Consider the following 19914-nt stretch of genomic DNA (forward strand, 5'->3'; position numbering starts at 1 on the left):
CAGGACAGACAAGGATCTAATTGACAGGAGATTGCATTCACAGCACCGAGGATCCTGTCCACTTCATCAGGTCTAGCAGGATTGAACTGTTCTCAGATAACTGGGTAAGACTGTTCTACGGGCATCTCACATGAACCAACACTACTGCCAGGTGCCAGCTGGGAATGAATCTGAATGACTTTGTATGACCAGCACCCTTTCTGACGCTGTTGTAACTCCAAACAATTGTTTTATGAACAGTTGTAAGTCAAGGACTACTTATACACTTTAAAAATATTTTGTTCCAGTTGTTTAAAAAATGATACCTAATGTTTAATTACAACCACTATCATTTGATAAACTATATGTCATAACATTTTAAAACTTATCTAAAGAGGGTGCCATAGCCTTATTTTAATTTTCAAAAATTTTACCACTGAAAACTCTTCACACAGCAGTAAAATAAACCTGATTATATATTACTTTTTGTAAATAGCAAAAAAAGGGAACAAACTTCAAATTTGTTTAGGTATTTATCTATATGCTTGGTCAATCTAATACTAAATAAAAAGCTGTATTTTACAATACTAGGAGAGAGGAGAACTGCTGATATCACATTGGCCTTATCAATGACAATACATATAAATATATTAAATGTAAATGACAAGATGACATTCTGCTCTCAGCTAGCATTTCTTATCACCTTCTCAACCTTCATTTGCTTATAACAGTGCTAAGTACAATTTTTACTAAAAACACTGAAAATATTACAAATTATTTTTTATTTATTTTGGAAATCTATTTAAATAAAATATTTCAGGTTATGCTAAAATATTAACTAAACAAAAATTACTTGATGCTACAAATTATAATATGGTATTACAGAAGAATTTTTTAATTTACCCTTTTCAGTAAAAAAGCAAAGGGCAAGAGTTCATAGAACTATTTTTATAAATTCTAAAATATTTTAAATCTTTCAAATAACAATGTTATATAAAGAAAGTAAGTCATAATTTAATTATACCTTATTATAACGATCATGAGGAACAGACTGCAAGACGATAGGTTCCATTGTAGAAACATTTGCAAACTGCACCTCGGGAATGTACAGAGCACAAACCACATGAGCCCAACCTATAAAAAGTTAATTTAATTTTATTCTTAACATTTTTGACAATGTAAATAGAATAAATTCATATCAAGAAACTTCTGTATGATTTGCATGTAATTTTAATTATTTAATATTCATATAACATATAGCACATATCATATACAGACAGGATAAGATTATAACAGATTCTTCACAGAGCTACATGCCTAACATTTAAACAGTGAAAATGATCAGAAAACAAAAACTATGTTCTTATACTTTATTTACTCTTTTATTAATTACCATTAAAATCAATGAGCTTATGTTTAATTTACACATTGCAGAAACTGGAACATCTATCATAATAATAATAATAATAAGGAAACACAAAGGCCTTTAAATATAAAAACCTATTTCCATACAGCATATTTTCATATAGGTCTTTCTATAAAAGTCATTACTACATTCCTAGATAGTTATCTAGAATAGCATTTTATGCCATAAATCAAGACATAATTTAGTACTATTTCAATAGTATGCAGCATATTACATAGACAAATATAATTAATTCCTAAGTTAGGATATAGGCACACAGGTACAGATCTGCCTTATTTCATATCTCCTGCAGTTTCTGAAAAAGTCACAAATTTGTGCTAGAATAAGGAAGTGTAAATATCTGGCATTGTATCTTTGAATCCATATTGAATCCATATCTTAATCTACAACTTCGCTAATTTATAAACTCCCTATATTATGTCCTCAACTGCTGCATATGAGAAATTTTCCTGGCAGTTTAATGTAATAATTTCCTAAAATTAAAATAAAAAAAATACAGAATGGTGGGAATTACAAAAAGCAAAAGCATTCTTTCATAAAAAATACAGTTCCACACCCACTAAATATATATTCTAATATCTCCCTCAATAGAAAACATCACATATTAGAAGAACATGACAAGTATGATGGAATGATGGAAACAATTTTATATATTCCACGTTCTATAAGCTTCCCTTGTCTACCATGCTTTGCTGGTACTGCACTCCTATTTTAAATATTCCAGCTCTGCTTTTATAGATTCCTCTCCTTCACATTATTCCTTTTTAAAAAAAATGTCCTTGAATTCGTTTTGCTAATTCATGCTAATTATTCCAAATCTTGGTCCAGCTTATCGATTTTCTCCGTTTACTTCTGTAATGAAATTGTAGAAACTGTCCATTTTATTTTTTCAAAAGATAGAATGTTTAAAGACCAATGACCATGTTTTATATAAAATTATCTTAATATATGTATTACTATAAAATGTTAACAATTTAAGATTCGTAAGATATAAAACAAAGATCACCAATCATACAATCAACTTCTCTACTAAAAAGCTGGGATTCACTCATTTCATTAGGCACCTTACTGTATAAGAGCACTGTATTTTAAAATTACATAAAATGTAAAATAATATTCTCATATCCAAATTAAATAAGGAAGTATATGCTTTGGATGTCATATTTTTTGGTTTTTATCTTTTTAAAGAGCTTTTGTAAGAACTCTAATCTGAACTGAATTGTAATGATAATGCTTTGCCACTGCATGACCCATGCAGATAAGATTGTCCAGTGGCCACTGAAGTCAGATTGTTTGCTTTGGGACCTTATTCCCTTGTGATAAGCAATATTTTATGAAAAGTTGCATTTTATTCCAATGCAAAAAATAAGCAAAAGCTACACATAAATGTAATATTACTTTTGAGTCTCCTTTTTTCCTGAAGAAACTACCAATACCTCCCTTGAAGAGAGCTTGATTCGTGAAATTAGAAGAATACTGCTTCTATAATATGGCACATATCCGAAGATTCTAAATTTGTGTTTTGCTGCATTCAATTATCTTTAACGAAGAAGCCCTTATAATACAAAAGGAAAACCCAACCATTTCATTGAACCTATACTATAAATAAGGTCCACTTTTGACCTACTATTCATATAAGAATTACATTTAGGTGCCTACACATTCTCAAAAGAAAGCTGTTCCGTACACATACAATCAATCCCAGATTTAAAAAAATACTAACACTTAGCCAGCCTCTTCCCCCCACACACTCTCTATGTATCTCTGTGTGTGCCTGTGTCTGAAGAAAGACAGTCTCTTCCCTTCAGTTGGTATACCTAGAGAAACTCAATAGTTTCTTCAAAATTTTAGCTACTTAAAGCTGCTATAAATTTCTCAGTGGGAGGTTCCCAAACCTGTTTTCATTAAATTCAGAGTTTTCAAAATCTTATTTCTCTGCTTATATTTGTTTGTTTTATCAATTGTGAAACTGCAGTTTCTATAGCCTAATTTAAGAAACTGTACTGCACTAAATGAAAAAAATGCTTATATTATTTCTGTATCTATAAAATCCAACTATAGATTATACAGTGGTGTCTAATTCTTTCAAATGTTCAATATTTCTTCATAAATATGACCTATAATGTGATCTTCCCCACGTCCTAAAACTAGATAAAGAGAACCCATTTTTTTAGAAAAATGAGTCAAAAACATATCTATTCAGTGATTTATTGAGGAAAATGATCCAAAGCTATATATTTTTGTGTGATAAAAGTGTGTGAACTTTTGCTTTCAGTAATTGGTATGCAGCAATAACTGCAACTAAACTTTTCCTCTAACTGTGATTAGTCCTACACATCATCTTGGAGGAACTGTAGCCCATTCCTCCTAATACAACAGCTTCAATTCAGGGATATTAGAAGCCTTTCATAAACTGCCCACTTTAGACCCCTCCACAATTTTTATATGGTTAAAGTCAGGATTTTGACATGGCCATTCCAAAACATTAAATTTCTTCTGTTTCCTTGGTTGTACAACTTCTTTTGCAGAACTGTCTTGCTGCATTCCTTTGAGCTTCAGTTAATGGACAAATATTCTCCTGTAGAAATTGCTAGTACAATTCAGAATTCACGGTTCCATCCATGTTGTCAGGCCATCCTGGTCCAGAGCCAAGCCCAAATCATTACTGCCACCAGCATGCTTCACAAATAGGATAAAGTTCTGATACTGGGATGCTGTGTTTTCCCTTTTGCCAAACGTAACATTTTTTAATTCAAGCAAAAAAATCTATTTCAGTGTCATCCGTCACAGAACATTCTTCCAATGGCCTACTGGCTTATCTATATGGACTTCTGCAAACTATAGACAGGCAGCAGTTTTCTTTTGTAGAATAGCAGCTATCTTCTTGCAAGCTTACCATGCATACCACTAATGTTCAGTTTCTCTGGATGGTTCTCCTACAAACAATAATATACACCAATGCGACAGAGGCCTTTAGTTCCTTAGAACTAAGGAAGACTGGGGCTCTCCAAGATCTCCTAGACCTAGAGTATTATACACCTTGTTCAGTGTGATGTTGGTTGGCCAACCACTCCTGAAGGGGATAACAGTGGTACTGAATTGTCTCCATTTGTACATAATCTTCTGAATGTGGAATGTTAGAATCCAAAACTTTAGAAATAGATTTCCACCAGCTTGGTGAGCTGTTTGTCAGAGATTCTCAGAAATCTCCAAACATGTGTTATGAACATTATTAGACTTGTATACCCAGAATTCTATTATTTAAGGCAGGACCTTACTCACGTACACCTGATTATGAATGCACACAAATATGTAATTTTGGATTATATTCCTCAGTGAACAAATATGATTTTTTACTCATTTATGTTTCTTTATTCAGTTTTAGGATTTTGAGGATAGCATTTTATATTTTATTTCTGTAATATTTATACACATGCACTTCATTTGTGTAAGCAGCAGGCACACGTGCCTATCACTCAGGCAGAACCATCCTCTCTCCCTCCACCACTCTGCCAGTCCACAAAACAGGAAAGGTTGGGGAACTCTGCAATATATGATTTTAGTGTGAAGACAACATAATAAAATAGCCAATATCCAAAACAGTGTCAGTTTTTCCCTTTATTTTATCATAACTTTTTAAATAGTGTACCATTTATAGTAAGGTACACTATTAAATAAACATCTACTGCTATATAAAACATTCATATAATATACTATTATATTTCTCAACTACTCTGTTGTAAAAAAGATTTAGCCAAATTTAGGTTTATCTGAGAAACATTTTAAGGCACCCTTTGATGTTAAACAATAATGATAAAGATAAAAGTAGTTAAATATCCTTCGCTATTGTTTCTAACAGAAAATTATAAAGTAAAATTCAAATCAAGTTACCAAAACTCAAAACAATTATAGGCTCTCAACAATTGAACAGTCAGTGTGCAGCATGGAAGATGTACAAAATGTAATAGGTTGCTTTGGGATTCCAGAAAGAACACTGATACAATTTTTCTTTCCTTAAAAATCATAATCATTTACAAGTGTTTGCATTAATGCATCTCACCTTCTTTCTACAATAGAAAGCAATATGTTTTTCTGCTGAGCTAAATCTGCCATGTTCTTGAATAAAACTTCCTATTTATAGTTCTTTACACTTGTCAACTAAACATTTTTTCACAATTTCCAAGTAGTTCTCAGTTAACAACTATGCTGAAGTTGCAAAAGCAATGAATGAGTTCTACTTACAAGCGTGTCTGCCGGCAGAGGCTGGATCCGCCTTTTGCAAGCCTCCGCCGCCCCATTCTCTCAATGGGAGGCTTGCTTCGGCTGCTTTTCTTTTGGCAGAGCCATCCATACTGGAGGTGGATGGGGCAGGGCTGGTGCACGTTTTGCCTTGTTTTGCGCATGCGCGTGCGTGCATGCACGCGCGTGCACATTTTGCGGCTCCCACTTTTTTGTGTTTGTGACGGAACCGGTTCTGAGTGGCTCTTTGCCTTTTTCCGGTTGCCGACCCCTGTCATATGATCATCATTTATTACTTTTCCTGCCAGCTTCCCACAAGCAAACTCAGTAGGGAAATAGGCAGGGAAGGTTGCAAATCACTTCTGAAAGTAGCTCCTGCTGCTTTTCTCCCAAGGAACCATGTAACCACTCTTCGCATCTGCTTTTGTTAAATACTGTATTTTCAACAGCATTTACTAAATGCACATCATTTTTATCAACACACAACACACACACGTGCGGACACACACACACACACACACACATATTGATTTATATTGATATAAATTGATTTTTAAAAAACCAAAACTATCGCCAAAATTGAACATTTTAACAACAGAATAATCAGAGAAGCCATTGAGATAGAAAAACGCCCCCACAGCATGAACAAACGAGATGATACCTCTCGCCTACCAGCCATTTGGAAACCCACCTTGATTGACAGACGAGTCCCAACCACCAAGAATGATACCAGACCCAAACTCATGATAACATCACATGACATCACCACCACACAACCATTCAAAAAGCAAATCCGAACCCACAATGATAACGAGGCACAACCACAAAACAGAAACCTAACTACAGCTGCAACATCAGCCACTTTAAACCCCTCCAAACCACACAATAAGCAAACTGACACCCACTATAAAAACATGGCACCACCACAAACACGAAGCCGAACAAAAGCAGCACAACTCACCAGCTCAGGTCTAAGGCTGGCAGCTGAGACCAGCCCATCCACTCAAAACACACCCCCACCCAATCAGAACACACCCACCATTCAAAACACACTCCCACCCAATCAGAACACACTTAATCCCCCACCCAATCAGAGCACACCTCCACCCACAGAACACACCCCTCTGGCAGTTTAAAAAAGAGGAACAAACAGCCACTACCACATGCTTCTCCCAGAAGAAGGAAGCTGAAGCCACCAGCCTGATGATGACGGATGGGATTCCGTCGAAACGTTGCTCCTACACCTTTGATTCTATGCGGAAAAAGACCCGAATGACCAAAGATCCATATATATCTATATATCTGTATATGTATATGTATATGTATATGTATATGTATATTGATCTTATGCATCTAGTATAAGAAAAATATTTAAGCATTTAATAAATTCCTGAATATGCTAATATTTTCTTTATACTAAATCTCTGTATTTGATCACCAGAGTCCTACCTCTAGCTATATTTATTAATATGGAGTGAAAAATCTAGTCTGTAGCTGTTCTGTATGGCATGCCGCAGAGCTCAGTACTGTCTCTACTCTTTTTAAGATGAAGTCACTGGGTGAGATCATCCAACGCCATGGGATAAGGTATCATCGGTATACCGATGATACTCAACTTTGTGTCTCCATCTAAGGCAGGCATGTCAAACTGCCGACCCACAGGCTGGATACATCAGCCTTGGTGGAGCAGTGGGCTGATGCCTCCTTAAGTAACACCAGCTGCCTGCAATTAGTGCAGGTTCGCATCCCACCAGGCTCAAGGTTGACTCAGACTTCCATCCTTCCGAGGTAAGTAAAATGAGGACCTAGATTGTTGGGGGCAATAAGCTGACTTTGTAATAATGCCGCTTGGGGTGTGTGTGTGAAAGCCCTAATAAGCAGGCATATACATAGAATGAAGGCTACTGCTAAGCTTGTAAGCCGCCCTGAGTCTTCGGAGAAGGGCGGGATATAAATGTAATAAAAATAAAATAAAATAAAATAAAATACTGAAACTGCGCCCACTCCATTGCTGGCAATTGGGAAAAAGTCATGATATGTCGCAGGTTTGACATGCCTGGTCTAAGGTGACACAAATGTTACTGGTGCTGCTCTCTCATGGTGCCTGGAGGCTGTGGGGGCCTGGATGGGAGACCACAGTCTTCAGCTGAATCCTGGTAACATCAAGTGACTTTGGGTACATGCAGTCTCAGGAACCAGGAGTTTAATATATTGCACTTCCCCAGACAAACCCAGTGTCAATTAGGGAGTCCTTCTAGATTCACAATTCCTGCTTGAGGAGCAAATCACAGTCCTGGCTAGAAGAATGCTTGGAATATCATCCCACTTGAGGCGAAATCCACCCTCACCCTCTTAGCCTTCCAAAAGAACCAGAAAACCTGGCTTTGCCAAATAGCTTGGGTCCCTGAAGGTGTTCCATTTTGGAGGTGGCTAGTAGATTTATAGAAGACCCCCCACACCCCGTCTACCCATTGGTTCTTTTTATCAATTTTAACATTAATTTTAAGGTTTTAATTTTTAATGTCTAATGTTTTAATTCTGTAATTTTTTCCCTTCATTTATGGTATTATAAGCCATGCAGAGTTGCTTGGTAATGATGGATGGCATAACTAACTAAATATATAAATACATAAATAAATATTTGACTAAAATATTAAGAATGTCCCAATTCTGAATACCTATTTAATTTGACAAAACCTCACAAACAAAACAGATAGAATCCTGCAGGATATAATTACAAAACTGAATCTAAAATTAATTAAATATGATCTTTTCTTATTGTTATGCAGAAGGAATGTTAAAAGCAATCTAAAATCATTGATACTGAAAAGTATCAGCTAATGTTGATTAGCTGAACCCATGTTTTATCACTTTGAATATCTACAGGTATTTTAAAAGAATATCAAATTTCACATTGCAGTCCAGCTGGTCCAATTCAATGTTCCTTCAAGCAATTTGGACATCTTCTAACTAAGGAATGAGCAACTATGCCTAAAAGCCAAAAATGGCTTCCTCTTACTAAGTTCCCTGTCATTATGCTATCATATTTCAGGATGGAAGAAAGGCTAAGTTTCAGTAACAAAGGATTTTTTTAAAAAAAATCTTTTCTTAAAAATTGTACTTGCAACTTATGGCTGTCGTTCCTGGCTATGAATAAACTTCCCATGTATACCTTTCAACAAAAGATTCCCCAAATTTCCTGTGTCATTTTTGTTGTTGCTGTTTTTGTTTTTGGCACATTGGGTCAGTTGTGACTCCTAGCAGGTACACAGACTAGTCCCTGAAGTTTTCTTAGCAGTATTTCAGAAGTGGCTTGCCACTGCCTTCTTCTAGGTCTGAAAGAGAATGACCTGCCCCAGGTCACCCAGCTGGTTTTGTGACTAAGGCAGGGCTAGAACTTACAGTCTTCCAAGCTGTAGCTTGGTTGATTAATCATTACAATCTGGTCATAAAGTCCAATATGAATATCTGAAGAAGCCAAGGTGAAAATGAAATCCATGTAATCAATTCATGCCATTAACCCCAACAGTCTGGGTAGTAGAAAGAACAGAGGTAATCTCAATCTTATTAGGGCTACTACTGACAAAAAAAAACAGGCAACTGGCTAGCTGCTATAAAAAGGTAAGTGTCAAAATACCTTTTTCTGGAGAATTTACCCTTTTCTGGATAACCTCTGCAGTTTATATGATTCAAGTATGACAGAGGGAGTTAAAGACAGATCATTTTATTACGTCACTAATCATTTGAGCCATACCACTACATGTAATGCATTAATGGATTAATATTGATCAACCATTGAACACAACACATTCCCATATAGCAGGGGTCTCAAACTGCCAGCCTGCAGGCCAGATGTGTCATGGTGAAACCGCGCCCATCCCATTGCCGGAAATGGAAAAAAAATCGTAATACATCGCAACACGTCACATGACATTGTGAGTTTGACACCCCTGCCATATAGCTAAACTGTAGAATTTCCCTAGGCTCAGTCTAGCCACACACTATCAAAAGGCTTGATGCTGACTAATATCACTAATCCCACACTTGACCAATCCCACACTTGAAGCAGATTATTCTAATATCCAAAAGTAATAATATTATTTCATGTACTCAAAGACACAGTATTGAAAAATACGGATTAATTCCACACCATTCACCCACTATTTAATGGTTTCACAGTAGATCTTTTAGGCTTTAAGAAAGAGTGCTATGTTTAAATGTGCAATGGTGTATTTATGAACAGTTCCAACAATAATGCTTAAAGCTATACAGTCTACCAAAATCCATAACTTATTTCTTTTCTACATAAGTCTGTGATGGAGTACCTCACTTTATTTACAAATCTTCACAAAGAGACTGAGAGGCTAAATCAATCTTATCATACACAAGGTAAATGCCTATGTTGAATACACAAATAGTAAAGTTACTTTTGAAAACAAGGACCTTTTTTAAAATAAGTTTACAATGGTTTATTTATATCAAAATTTACTACACGGCAAATCTTGCCTCTTGAAACTCAACATGGAGATTTTTTTTATTAAATATTAAAAATAAACATAGATAGATAAGATAGATAGATAGATAGATAGATAGATAGATAGATAGATAGATAGATAGATAGATAGATAGATAGATAGATAGATTGATTTTCTAAGGATACCATACTAATTTTACACTAGGATTTTTTATAAATAAAAGTATAATGTAGATTTAGGGTTAGAAAAATGCTGACTCAAAAGCTAGGGTGTGACATTCTTTATAAACTAAGAGATCCCCAGTCAAATCTTAGAAAATGACAACAAAACTATTGCATTGTTAAGTTAGCTTTCAACCAAGCAGATGCTTTTGAAAAATCCTGCTATAAAACTAACAAAGAATGCTGTTCTACAGCATTCCTGATCATCATCCAATTGGAGCAGATTTCAATCCCAACAAAGCCTTTACATTTAACAAAACTAAAGAACTTCACTGTGTATACTAAAGACTTCCAAACAAATTAAAAACAAGATTACCACAAAGTCTCACACACACACACACACAAACACACACACAAAGGAGAGACAGAGAGAGACTAGATTTCCCCTTACAATTAATTTGTAAGTTTCCCTTACAATGGAGTCTCTAAGTTACATAAAAGGAAAACATGATATAAAAAGGAAAACATACTATATGGTTACTAATTTTGTCTTTCAGTTGCCATAATCAAGGACAGTTAAACAAGAAAAGGCATTCAAGTTTGAACAAGACTGAAACCAAGATGTACATAGTGATTAATTTTTATTGAAATCTGGCTATATATTATCAACTACAGAAAGCTTCTGGATTTTAAATTAGAGTGAAATGTTATACAAAAAAAGATCAAGATGCTTTGCTAGTTTCTCAGATTAAAAACAATTATGCAATACTACAACATTAAGTGAAACAATTTACTAAAAATGGACAGGATAGTAACTAAGCACACAAAAATTGGGAAAAGTCACCACAGCCTAAGAACAATTACAAAGAAATCATCAAGATGCATCCTTTGCCTTCATATTTAGCAATTCTGCACATTAGATCTCTGTCCTTTATCTTTAAGATAGTTCACAATTTTTCAAGGTTTTAATCTGAACTTTAGTAATTCAAAACACACAAAAAACTGGGTGTTACAATTTTATTGTGATTTTTTTTCCTGGCAAAAAAGCCATGTTTTCCTAGAAAAATTTAGAAAGATTTTCATGTTTAGGCATGCATTATTAGGAAGAGAGTTCTTAAGATATTTCTAAAGAAGTGTATCTCTTCTAATAATATAAAATTATTAACATCAATAAGTAATGTTTGATAGATCATTTATATTTCAAAATTTGTGTGCAGCCATACATGGCAAATATGTATCTCCCAGAATATCTAACAGCATGTAATATAAAATACCATCCATGTGACTTATGGAAAACACTATAATAAAAGAGTATCTATGTAGAAAAATCTCAAAAGTAACATCAAGTTAGCCAGGTTGCAACACATTATTTGCAGCACACTAAAGCACCACTAGATGGCATTGGACAGATAAAAAGTGGTTTTAAAAAAAGGTAAGAAAAGAAAAAAAGGGAGATTATAGCCACCATGCAATTTTACTCATTAACATACAAGATTCTTTGGATGGACCTGGTTTCTTTGCCCAAGAGAATCATTACCATCAGCTGGCCCATGAGAAAGTTTCCTGGAGAGGTGGCAGAAAGTAAACATAATCTTAAGAGAAGTCTACTCAGCTAGATTCCCCTATCATCCTAGGATAACTATCACCATCTGAAGCATCATGAAAAATAATTTGTTTTTAAATAATACCATTTTACTTTCTAAACACTCTGGGAGTAAGATAGAATTATAATAATAAATGTGTTCACTATCATCTTAAAAGAATCCCTTAACATAGATTTAAGCCCATGCTTAGCTTGACTTGCCCCAACTTTTCTTTTACCTTTTCTTATCACGTTGTTCTCACTTTTACAAAGTATCTAAAATATCAGAATATTCACAAGAGTAGATTTTCTAAAGCAAACTTCTAAAATGAGTTTACAACTCATATCACTTCTAAATAATGTGATAGATATGCAAGGATCAAGTGAATTATAGACTAAAGCATGTGGAAGACATCAGATTATTATAAGTCTTCTCCAGGGCCATCATATGTTGTTACCCTTAAGTGCTTTCTAGAAATCAGCCAGAATTCCTATAGAACAGCAGAAACCATTCTGAAAAATCTACTGCATCCATAGAATCAAGAGGGAAAGCCATCTTAATTATGATAAAACTTGCTTGTGTTCTTACATTATAACTGGTTATAATGTAAGAACATTATAACAACATTATAACAACATTCATCACAGCATCCTCTCAAGCATTAACTAAATGATTCATTCATGGAGTAGCAACATAGCACACACACACACACAGTCATGTTTAAGTGAAAACTCTTAAAAGTAGCATTAAAAAACACCATCCATTTTTAATCAGATAGAATTTGTGTAAAGATCCAAACCTTGCTTTGTTATGAAATTTATATTTAAAAAGGAAAACTGAATTTATTTTTATTTGTAAGGATCAGTTTGTAGGAAAAGAAAAATTTTCATCTCTTTCCAGAATTTGCCAAAGCAGAAGTGGAAGATAATAATTTTAAAGTAGTTTTACAGTATTCTATCACTGAATATTTGCACCTCATTTTACACATGCAACTTGAGAACAGTGTAGATGGAATTATAAAGTACATTTAGTCACATACTGTACACTAAAGAATTTCTTCATCAATTCAGAGTACAATTTTTATATAGCCCTCTAACATAATACTATTCTCTTATTTACCATGTGTAACAATATATGAATTAAGGAAAAAATGATTTTCTCAAATTCATGACATGTAAAATTAAACAATTTTATATTGATGAACATTTACATTACCAAATACAATAAATAGTATGCAAAAGTTTCTAATATTTTTACTATCAGAAAATTTATAGATTGTAACTCATATTGAAGTCCAATTAATTGTATTATTTTTTAAAATTTGATTTATATGGCTGTTCAACTCGCAAAAATGACTTTGACCAAGTTATAAGTGGTTAAAAGCTTAAATATAAAGGAACTAAAAAAAACACTCAGAATAATCAAGGAACAAGCATTGCATATTCTATTCCAGATGTTTCACTTCTAGACATTTTTTATACCTTCAGAAACAGAACTATAGAAAAAGGGGTAAGCCGTTATTTAAAATGTAATTTCATAAGCAAAGAATTTTAAAGGAAAGTTTTTAAATACTTACCACCACCATCAGTCCTCTTTAAAGCACCATCCTTGTGAGGGCACAACTCACATTTCTAAAGGAAAATAAACACAATTATGAATAACAACAAAAGAAAAACATAATGTATGTTTTAACTTAATCTTTAACTTGTAATTTAGTTTTTCCAGTTAGGAAAAGCCATTAGTAAGATAATTTTTCATGTATTAAAAACCTTCCTTTGCCTTAATCAGAGCTCCATATTTCCTCATGATTGTTACTAATTCCATATGAATTTACACTGATCCACGGGAGATAAGAAAAATTTCTGAAACTAATTTCTTTTAGTTTTGTGCATACAGGTAGTCCTCAAGTTACAGGTATAATGGAGCCTGCCCATTTCACTCATAACTCAGAAACTCATGGGAGTGAATCTCATACCTTGAACAATCCGTCTCCTCTCTGCCTTGGTTTCTGCCTTTGAGGGAGAGGAGATTCCATGGAAGCTCCTGGGTGCCCATAATATCGTGCAAGTTCAGGCACCAATCCTCTTTTACAGAGAATGGGAGTCTGAACTCTTGCCTTCTTTGCTCCTGCCCCAACTCCTTTCCGCCACTGCCAGAACAATTTTCATCAGGAAGGAGACCTTGGGGAAACTGGAAGCTCCGTCTGCATGCAAATGCACACTTAGAAACAGAGCAAAATGCAGCCACGAGAGCTTCCAGTCTCTGTCAGGTCTCCGTCCAGGTAAAAAGAATTTGAGCGCCTATCGGGCACTTGGAAACCAAGCATTTCCTTCATTTTCAAACACTCCACAGAACGCTGAAACACTTTTTATCCCAACAGAGACCTGACAAAGAATGCAAGCTCCGTGTATCCAGAATGGGACACTTGGGAAACAGAGCAGACAGCTCCATTTCTAAGTGTGCATTAGCAGCCATGTGGAGCTTCCAGTCTCCTTCAGGTCTCCATTTGGATAAAAAGTGTTTCAGCACCTATGGATCACTTCAAAATGCAGGGATGTGTCACGATGTATTGCGATTATTTTTTTTGCATTGCCGGAGCTGGGGTGGGTGTGGCCTCTGTATGATGCAACCGGCACTAGGGCATCTATGACAAGACTTTGGAGCAGCTCTGCACAACATGGAATTTGCCAGCCAAATCGCCTTGTGTGGCCTGAAATTCTGAAATTCATTAAATCCCCTGCTGCCAATGTTGCCACTGCAAGGATCCACCATTACACCACCACCCAGAAAGACACACTACTAAGCACCTCAATACCTCCAAGACTTATCAACATTGTCAGCACTCTCCCTATCACTGTGCTACTAGCTGCCAAACAACTGATTAGCATGCCAGGTATTCTTTTGTGACCTGTGATTATTTTAAATTTATCAATGTGGCTTTTTCCCCTCTAGAAGTTCTGCAAGTCTAGTCCAGCTAATACAATATTATAGGAAAAGGAAGCAATGTAACTCAAAAAGTAAATGGAAAAAGAAAAATAATGTCAAGCAACAGAAAGCCGAGAGACTGACGTTATGGAAGAACAGTAAGGAAGGCCTGATGAGATGATCCAAAGTTTTAAAATGCTTAGATTAGGTTTGTAAAAAAAAGATTTTGGAAGACTAGATAAAAAGTGCTAAATGTAATAATAATTAAATTGGCATATATTTTAAACTTCCATTTTCATGTCACCCATGTTGAATCTTAATAAAATTAATTTTCATCCAGCTTAATACTCATAAGAACAACTATTTTATGAAAGAATGTTCTATGATACTAAATGTGACGATAATCTGTAAAGTACATTTTAATAAGGCTGAATATTATGTTGTTAAAATATTTATTTATTTATTTATTTATTTATTTATTTATTTATTTATTTATTTATTTATTTGGGACTTATATGCCGTCCTATCTCCCGAAGGACTCAGGGCGGCTAACAACAATAACATACAATAATACAGAAGTTAAAAGAAAATTAAATTAATGGCCCCTGTAGAATAAATTAAAACTAAAATAAATTAAAAATTACAGTTAAAAATTAAAAACATAATTAAAATCCCTGTCAGTCCAGGTCAGCCAGGTGGAAAAGGAAAGTTTTGAGGCCGCGGCGAAAGGACTAGAGATCTGGGGCCATCCGAAGCTCAGGGGGGGAGCTGGTTCCATAGGACTGGCGCTCCCACAGAGAAGGCCTTCCCCCTGGGGGTCGCCAGCCGACATTGTCTAGCCGACAGTACCCTGAGGAGGCCTTCTCTGTGTGAGCGCACTGGGCGATGGGAAGTCGTTCCTGGCAGCAGATGGTCCTGCAAGTATCCCGGGCCTAAGCCATGTAGGGCTTTAAAGGTAAGTACCAGCACCTTAAATTTCACCCAGAGGACAACCGGTAACCAATACACCTCACGCAGGAGGGGTGTAATATGGGAGTATCGGGGTGCTCCCATAACTACCCGCGCGGCCGCACTCTGCACCAGGTGAAGCCTCCGGGTGGTCTTCAAGGGCAGCCCCATGTAGAGAGCATTGCAGTAATCTATACGGGAGGTAACAAGTGCGTGGGTGACTGTACGTAGGGCATCTCGGTCCAGAAAAGAGCGCAACTGGCGTACCAGGCAAACCTGGGCAAATGCCCCCCTAGCCACGACTCCAATATGATCTTCAAAACTGAGTCGTGAATCCAGGAGGATGCCTAGATTGCATGCTCTATCAACGGGAGGTAACATCTCTCCTCCTATAACCAAAGATGGAACCTCTTGGACTAAACGAGATGCCGGTACGTAAAGCCACTCAGTCTTGGCCGGGTTGAGCCGGAGCCTGTTCTTCCCCATCCAAATCTGTACCGCTTCCAGGCAACGGAATATCACATCGAGGGCATCACTGGGTTGGTTTGGGGTGGAGATGAAAAGCTGGGTATCATCAGCATATTGATGATACCTCACCCCGAAGCCACGGATGATCTCACCCAGCGGCCTCATATAGATGTTGAACAGGAGAGGCGAGAGTACCGACCCCTGAGGCACCCCAAAACTAAGGGGCCTAGGGGTTGAGCTCTGTCCCCCTGCCAACACCATCTGCGAACGACCCGAGAGGTAGGAGAACCACCGTAACGGTGTCTCCCACTCCTAACCCCTCAAGACGTCGCAGCAAGATACCGTGGTCTATGGTATCAAAAGCTGCTGAGAGATCTAATAGGACCAGGACAGAGGAATAACCCCTATCTCGGGCCCGCCAGAGATTATTCACCAGCGCGACCAATGCCGTCTCTGTGCTATACCCGGGCCTGAAACCCGATTGGTACAGATCCAGATACTCAGTTTCCTCCAGGACCAAAGGGAGCTGCCGTGCCACCATGGTCTCAACAACCTTCGCAAGAAAGCGAAGGTTGGAGACAGGACGAAAGTTATTTAAAATAGCTGGATCCAATGCAGGTTTCTTGAGGAGGGGCCTTACCACCGCCTCTTTCAAGGCGGCAGGGAAGTATCCCTCACTAATTACTTTTATAATTTTATAATTTTATTTCAAGGGAGAAGTATGATTACACTGATCTAGAACTAACCCCAAATGCAAGGCTCAGGCTTCCACTTGGTGCAGATCCCCCTGCTGAAGGAATCTCATATTGCTTTTGTTCTTTCTGACATGCACTGGGATACAGTGGACGGAACCCTATGGATTGGTTATCAGGGCATTTTAACAGAATGACTGAGACACCGGGTTTTTACTTTTAGTTTGTATGATTACGGTAAGTTTTTGTAGTTTATTACAGTCATGAGCCACCCAGAGCTGTGCTCTAAGATGGGCAGCTATACAAATACAGGTACTCCTAATTCAGTGACTGCCTCATATGATGACCATTTGCAGTTACAATAATGATGAAAAAGTAATTTTACAACTAATTCTCATATTTATAACCTCGGAGTCTGTAAAGCAAAGGAAAATTGAAATAAGATCATGAATACAGTGGAAATCTCACTTAGTGATCACTTCATTTAATAACCAAGTTTCCAGGTCCATTTATAGTCACTAAATGAGGACCACCTGCATTTTAAATTAAATATATACATATATTTATTCAAACTGTAAATTGTTTGCTAGATGCAATCACACCATATGGTAGAGATTTATACAAATACAGTCAGGACCCCATTGTATTTTCCATTCCATTCTTAATGTTCTCTCATACTGAGTATATTTTTTCACATACTATATTAAACTTTCAGGTAGCTATGATTTATTTAAAAAAGGTAAAGGTAAAGGTTCCCCCGCACATGTGTGCTAGTCGTTTCCAACTCTAGGGGCCGGTGCTCATCTCCGTTTCAAAGCCAAAGAGCCAGCGCTTGTCCGAGGACGTCTCCGTGGTCATGTGGCCGGCATGACTAGACGCCAAAGGCGCACGGAACGCTGTTACCTTCCCACCGGAGTGGTCCCTAATTTTCTACTTGCATTTTTACGTGCTTTCGAACTGCTAGGTTGGCAGAAGCTGGGACGAGTAACAGGTGCTCACTCTGTTACGCGGCACTCGGGATTCGACCCGCCAAACTGCCGACCTTCTGATCGACAAGCTCAGCGTCCTAACCCACTGAGCCACCACGTCCCTTATGATTTATTTACATTCCTGTAATTACAATTCTTTAAATGATTTTTACAATTTCTCACTCAAGGCTTATGTCTCTGTACAAAGCCTCAATTGCAAATATCTTAAACTTCCACCAAGCCCCTTGTGTTGCTAAAACTGATGCAGCGAAACCAAAGAAAGAATAGTCACCTGATACAAACAACCAATCAAAGAACTGAAGTGATAGCTAAGCAACCAGTTTTTCACTGTGGTCTGAGATTCACACACATGGATTAGTCACAACTTCTTACCTGTAACAGAGGTTTGCCACATTAGGCATGAAGAGAGTAGCCCTTCCAAACCTTGCACCTCCTTAGGGACAGAGGTCCAGTCTACAGAAGGATATGAAAGGGGGAAGACCCATGTGGCTGCTATCCAATATAAGTTCAGTATGAAACTGCCATAGAGGAAAGATGCTAATGCTACCGTCAGTTTTGAAAAGTGAGCACAAGTAAGAAGGAAGCATGGCTGTTTTGTTAACTCATAACAAAGCAGTATGATTGCCACCTCCATTTGGAGAATGCTAATGGATAAACTATGGACTTAAAATGTCATAGGAAATCCAGAAATAAATTTTGCTTCCAGCAAAAGAATATCTTGCTGTCCAAGTAAAATATGAGAATACTATAGACATCCAAAAACTTTCAATGACTTGAGCAATTGGCAAAATGTGGCAATATAATGTTCTGATTCAGGTGGAAGATTAAGATTGACTTTGGAAGGAAAGAATTTTCTGGATAAAGGTAATCCTATCATAATGCCTGCCTTTTGAAACAGCAATCTCTGGGAAGATCCAGACAGTTTGACCCTAATAGCATTTAAGCATTAAGCATTAAAGACCTAGCTGTTTCTCCCAAGCTTTGGGACCCAGAGGTTAAGAGGGGCCTGATTTGCATAGTTCTGTTGTTGTTTTTTCCTTTTAGTTCTGGCTGGAATTAAGCAGGGCAGGCCTTTTAGAAGGTTCTGAATCTCAAAGAATTTTGGGGGGGGCCAACAATAGTGCAACACAGACATAAATGTCTTCTACAGGAAGTGGAGATCAGCAGATCTCTCAGACAAGAAAGCTGCTGGGCAATTTTGGAGATATGGTAGGAGGTATAAAGAAGAACAAAGGAATTACGATAGCTTGGAATCTACTATCCTTAATGCTTGTTTAAGGAAGTTCAAAGAGAGACTCACAAACTAACAGAAAGATTTTGATGAGCATGTTTAGAAAGTGCCTAACAATACTGACAAGTAAATGAGTCATAACATAAGCTTGTAGTAGAAGGATATCCTGTCCTGATGAACATAGAGTTTTGAAGATAATTTCAAGAATTTTAAAGAAAAAAAGTTTTTTTAAAAAGGAAGAATTTATTCAAAACAGAGAAATAATAATCTCAAGTATAAATATGGCAATACCGTGATGGTTAAGCAACCAAAAGGCTTGGCAGGAGCCATACCTTGTTGAGTGACGTATCTGTGGGATGGACTTGCCACAAAGCAACACATGAATTCTAAAAGGTTCTGAGTAGGATTCTGCATAATCGTGTGAACAATAATACACTTAATAAAAATATGGAACAAAGTTTAAAATCAAACCATGTACATTGTATATAAAAATTAAATCAAGAACTAGTTACAAGCAAAACAGATTAATATTTACAAGTATTTCTTGACCAAAGAAATCTAATGGAAAATGATGGCAATCCAAAAAAAAAACCCAGGTCAGAATGGAACTAATTCAGTATTTTTCCTTGCAAACTTACACATCTATTGTTACAGTAATATTTCAAATACTGAAATTAATCTGCGTAAGTATCCTTACATTTACAGTTCTAATTTATTCTTAGAAAATAAAGTGAAACAAATTTTAGTATGGGAATGGACAAAACCATTACAAAAATAATAACCTTGACCAAGAAATCC

The 19914-nt window shown here is 36.5% G+C and overlaps 1 protein-coding gene across 4 annotated transcripts in view; it reads right to left on the reverse strand.

The window, feature by feature from the left end:
- The window catches only part of MLLT10 (MLLT10 histone lysine methyltransferase DOT1L cofactor), a 125432-nt gene that overhangs the window by 94995 nt on the left and 10523 nt on the right, over nucleotides 1–19914 (reverse strand). For all 4 annotated transcript variants that reach the window (XR_014028620.1, XM_081345213.1, XM_081345212.1 and 1 more), the window contains 2 exons: nucleotides 13440–13494; nucleotides 1004–1113 (listed from right to left, as the gene is read on the reverse strand). Coding sequence is in view for 3 of the 4 variants with exons in the window: in XM_081345213.1 (XP_081201339.1) it covers nucleotides 1004–1113; nucleotides 13440–13494 (165 nt within the window). In the remaining variant the exon portion in view is untranslated. The remainder of the gene's footprint in view (nucleotides 1–1003; nucleotides 1114–13439; nucleotides 13495–19914) is intronic.

This window comes from Vipera berus (assembly GCF_964194415.1).
Source record: "Vipera berus genome assembly, chromosome: Z".
NCBI lineage: Eukaryota > Metazoa > Chordata > Lepidosauria > Squamata > Viperidae > Vipera > Vipera berus.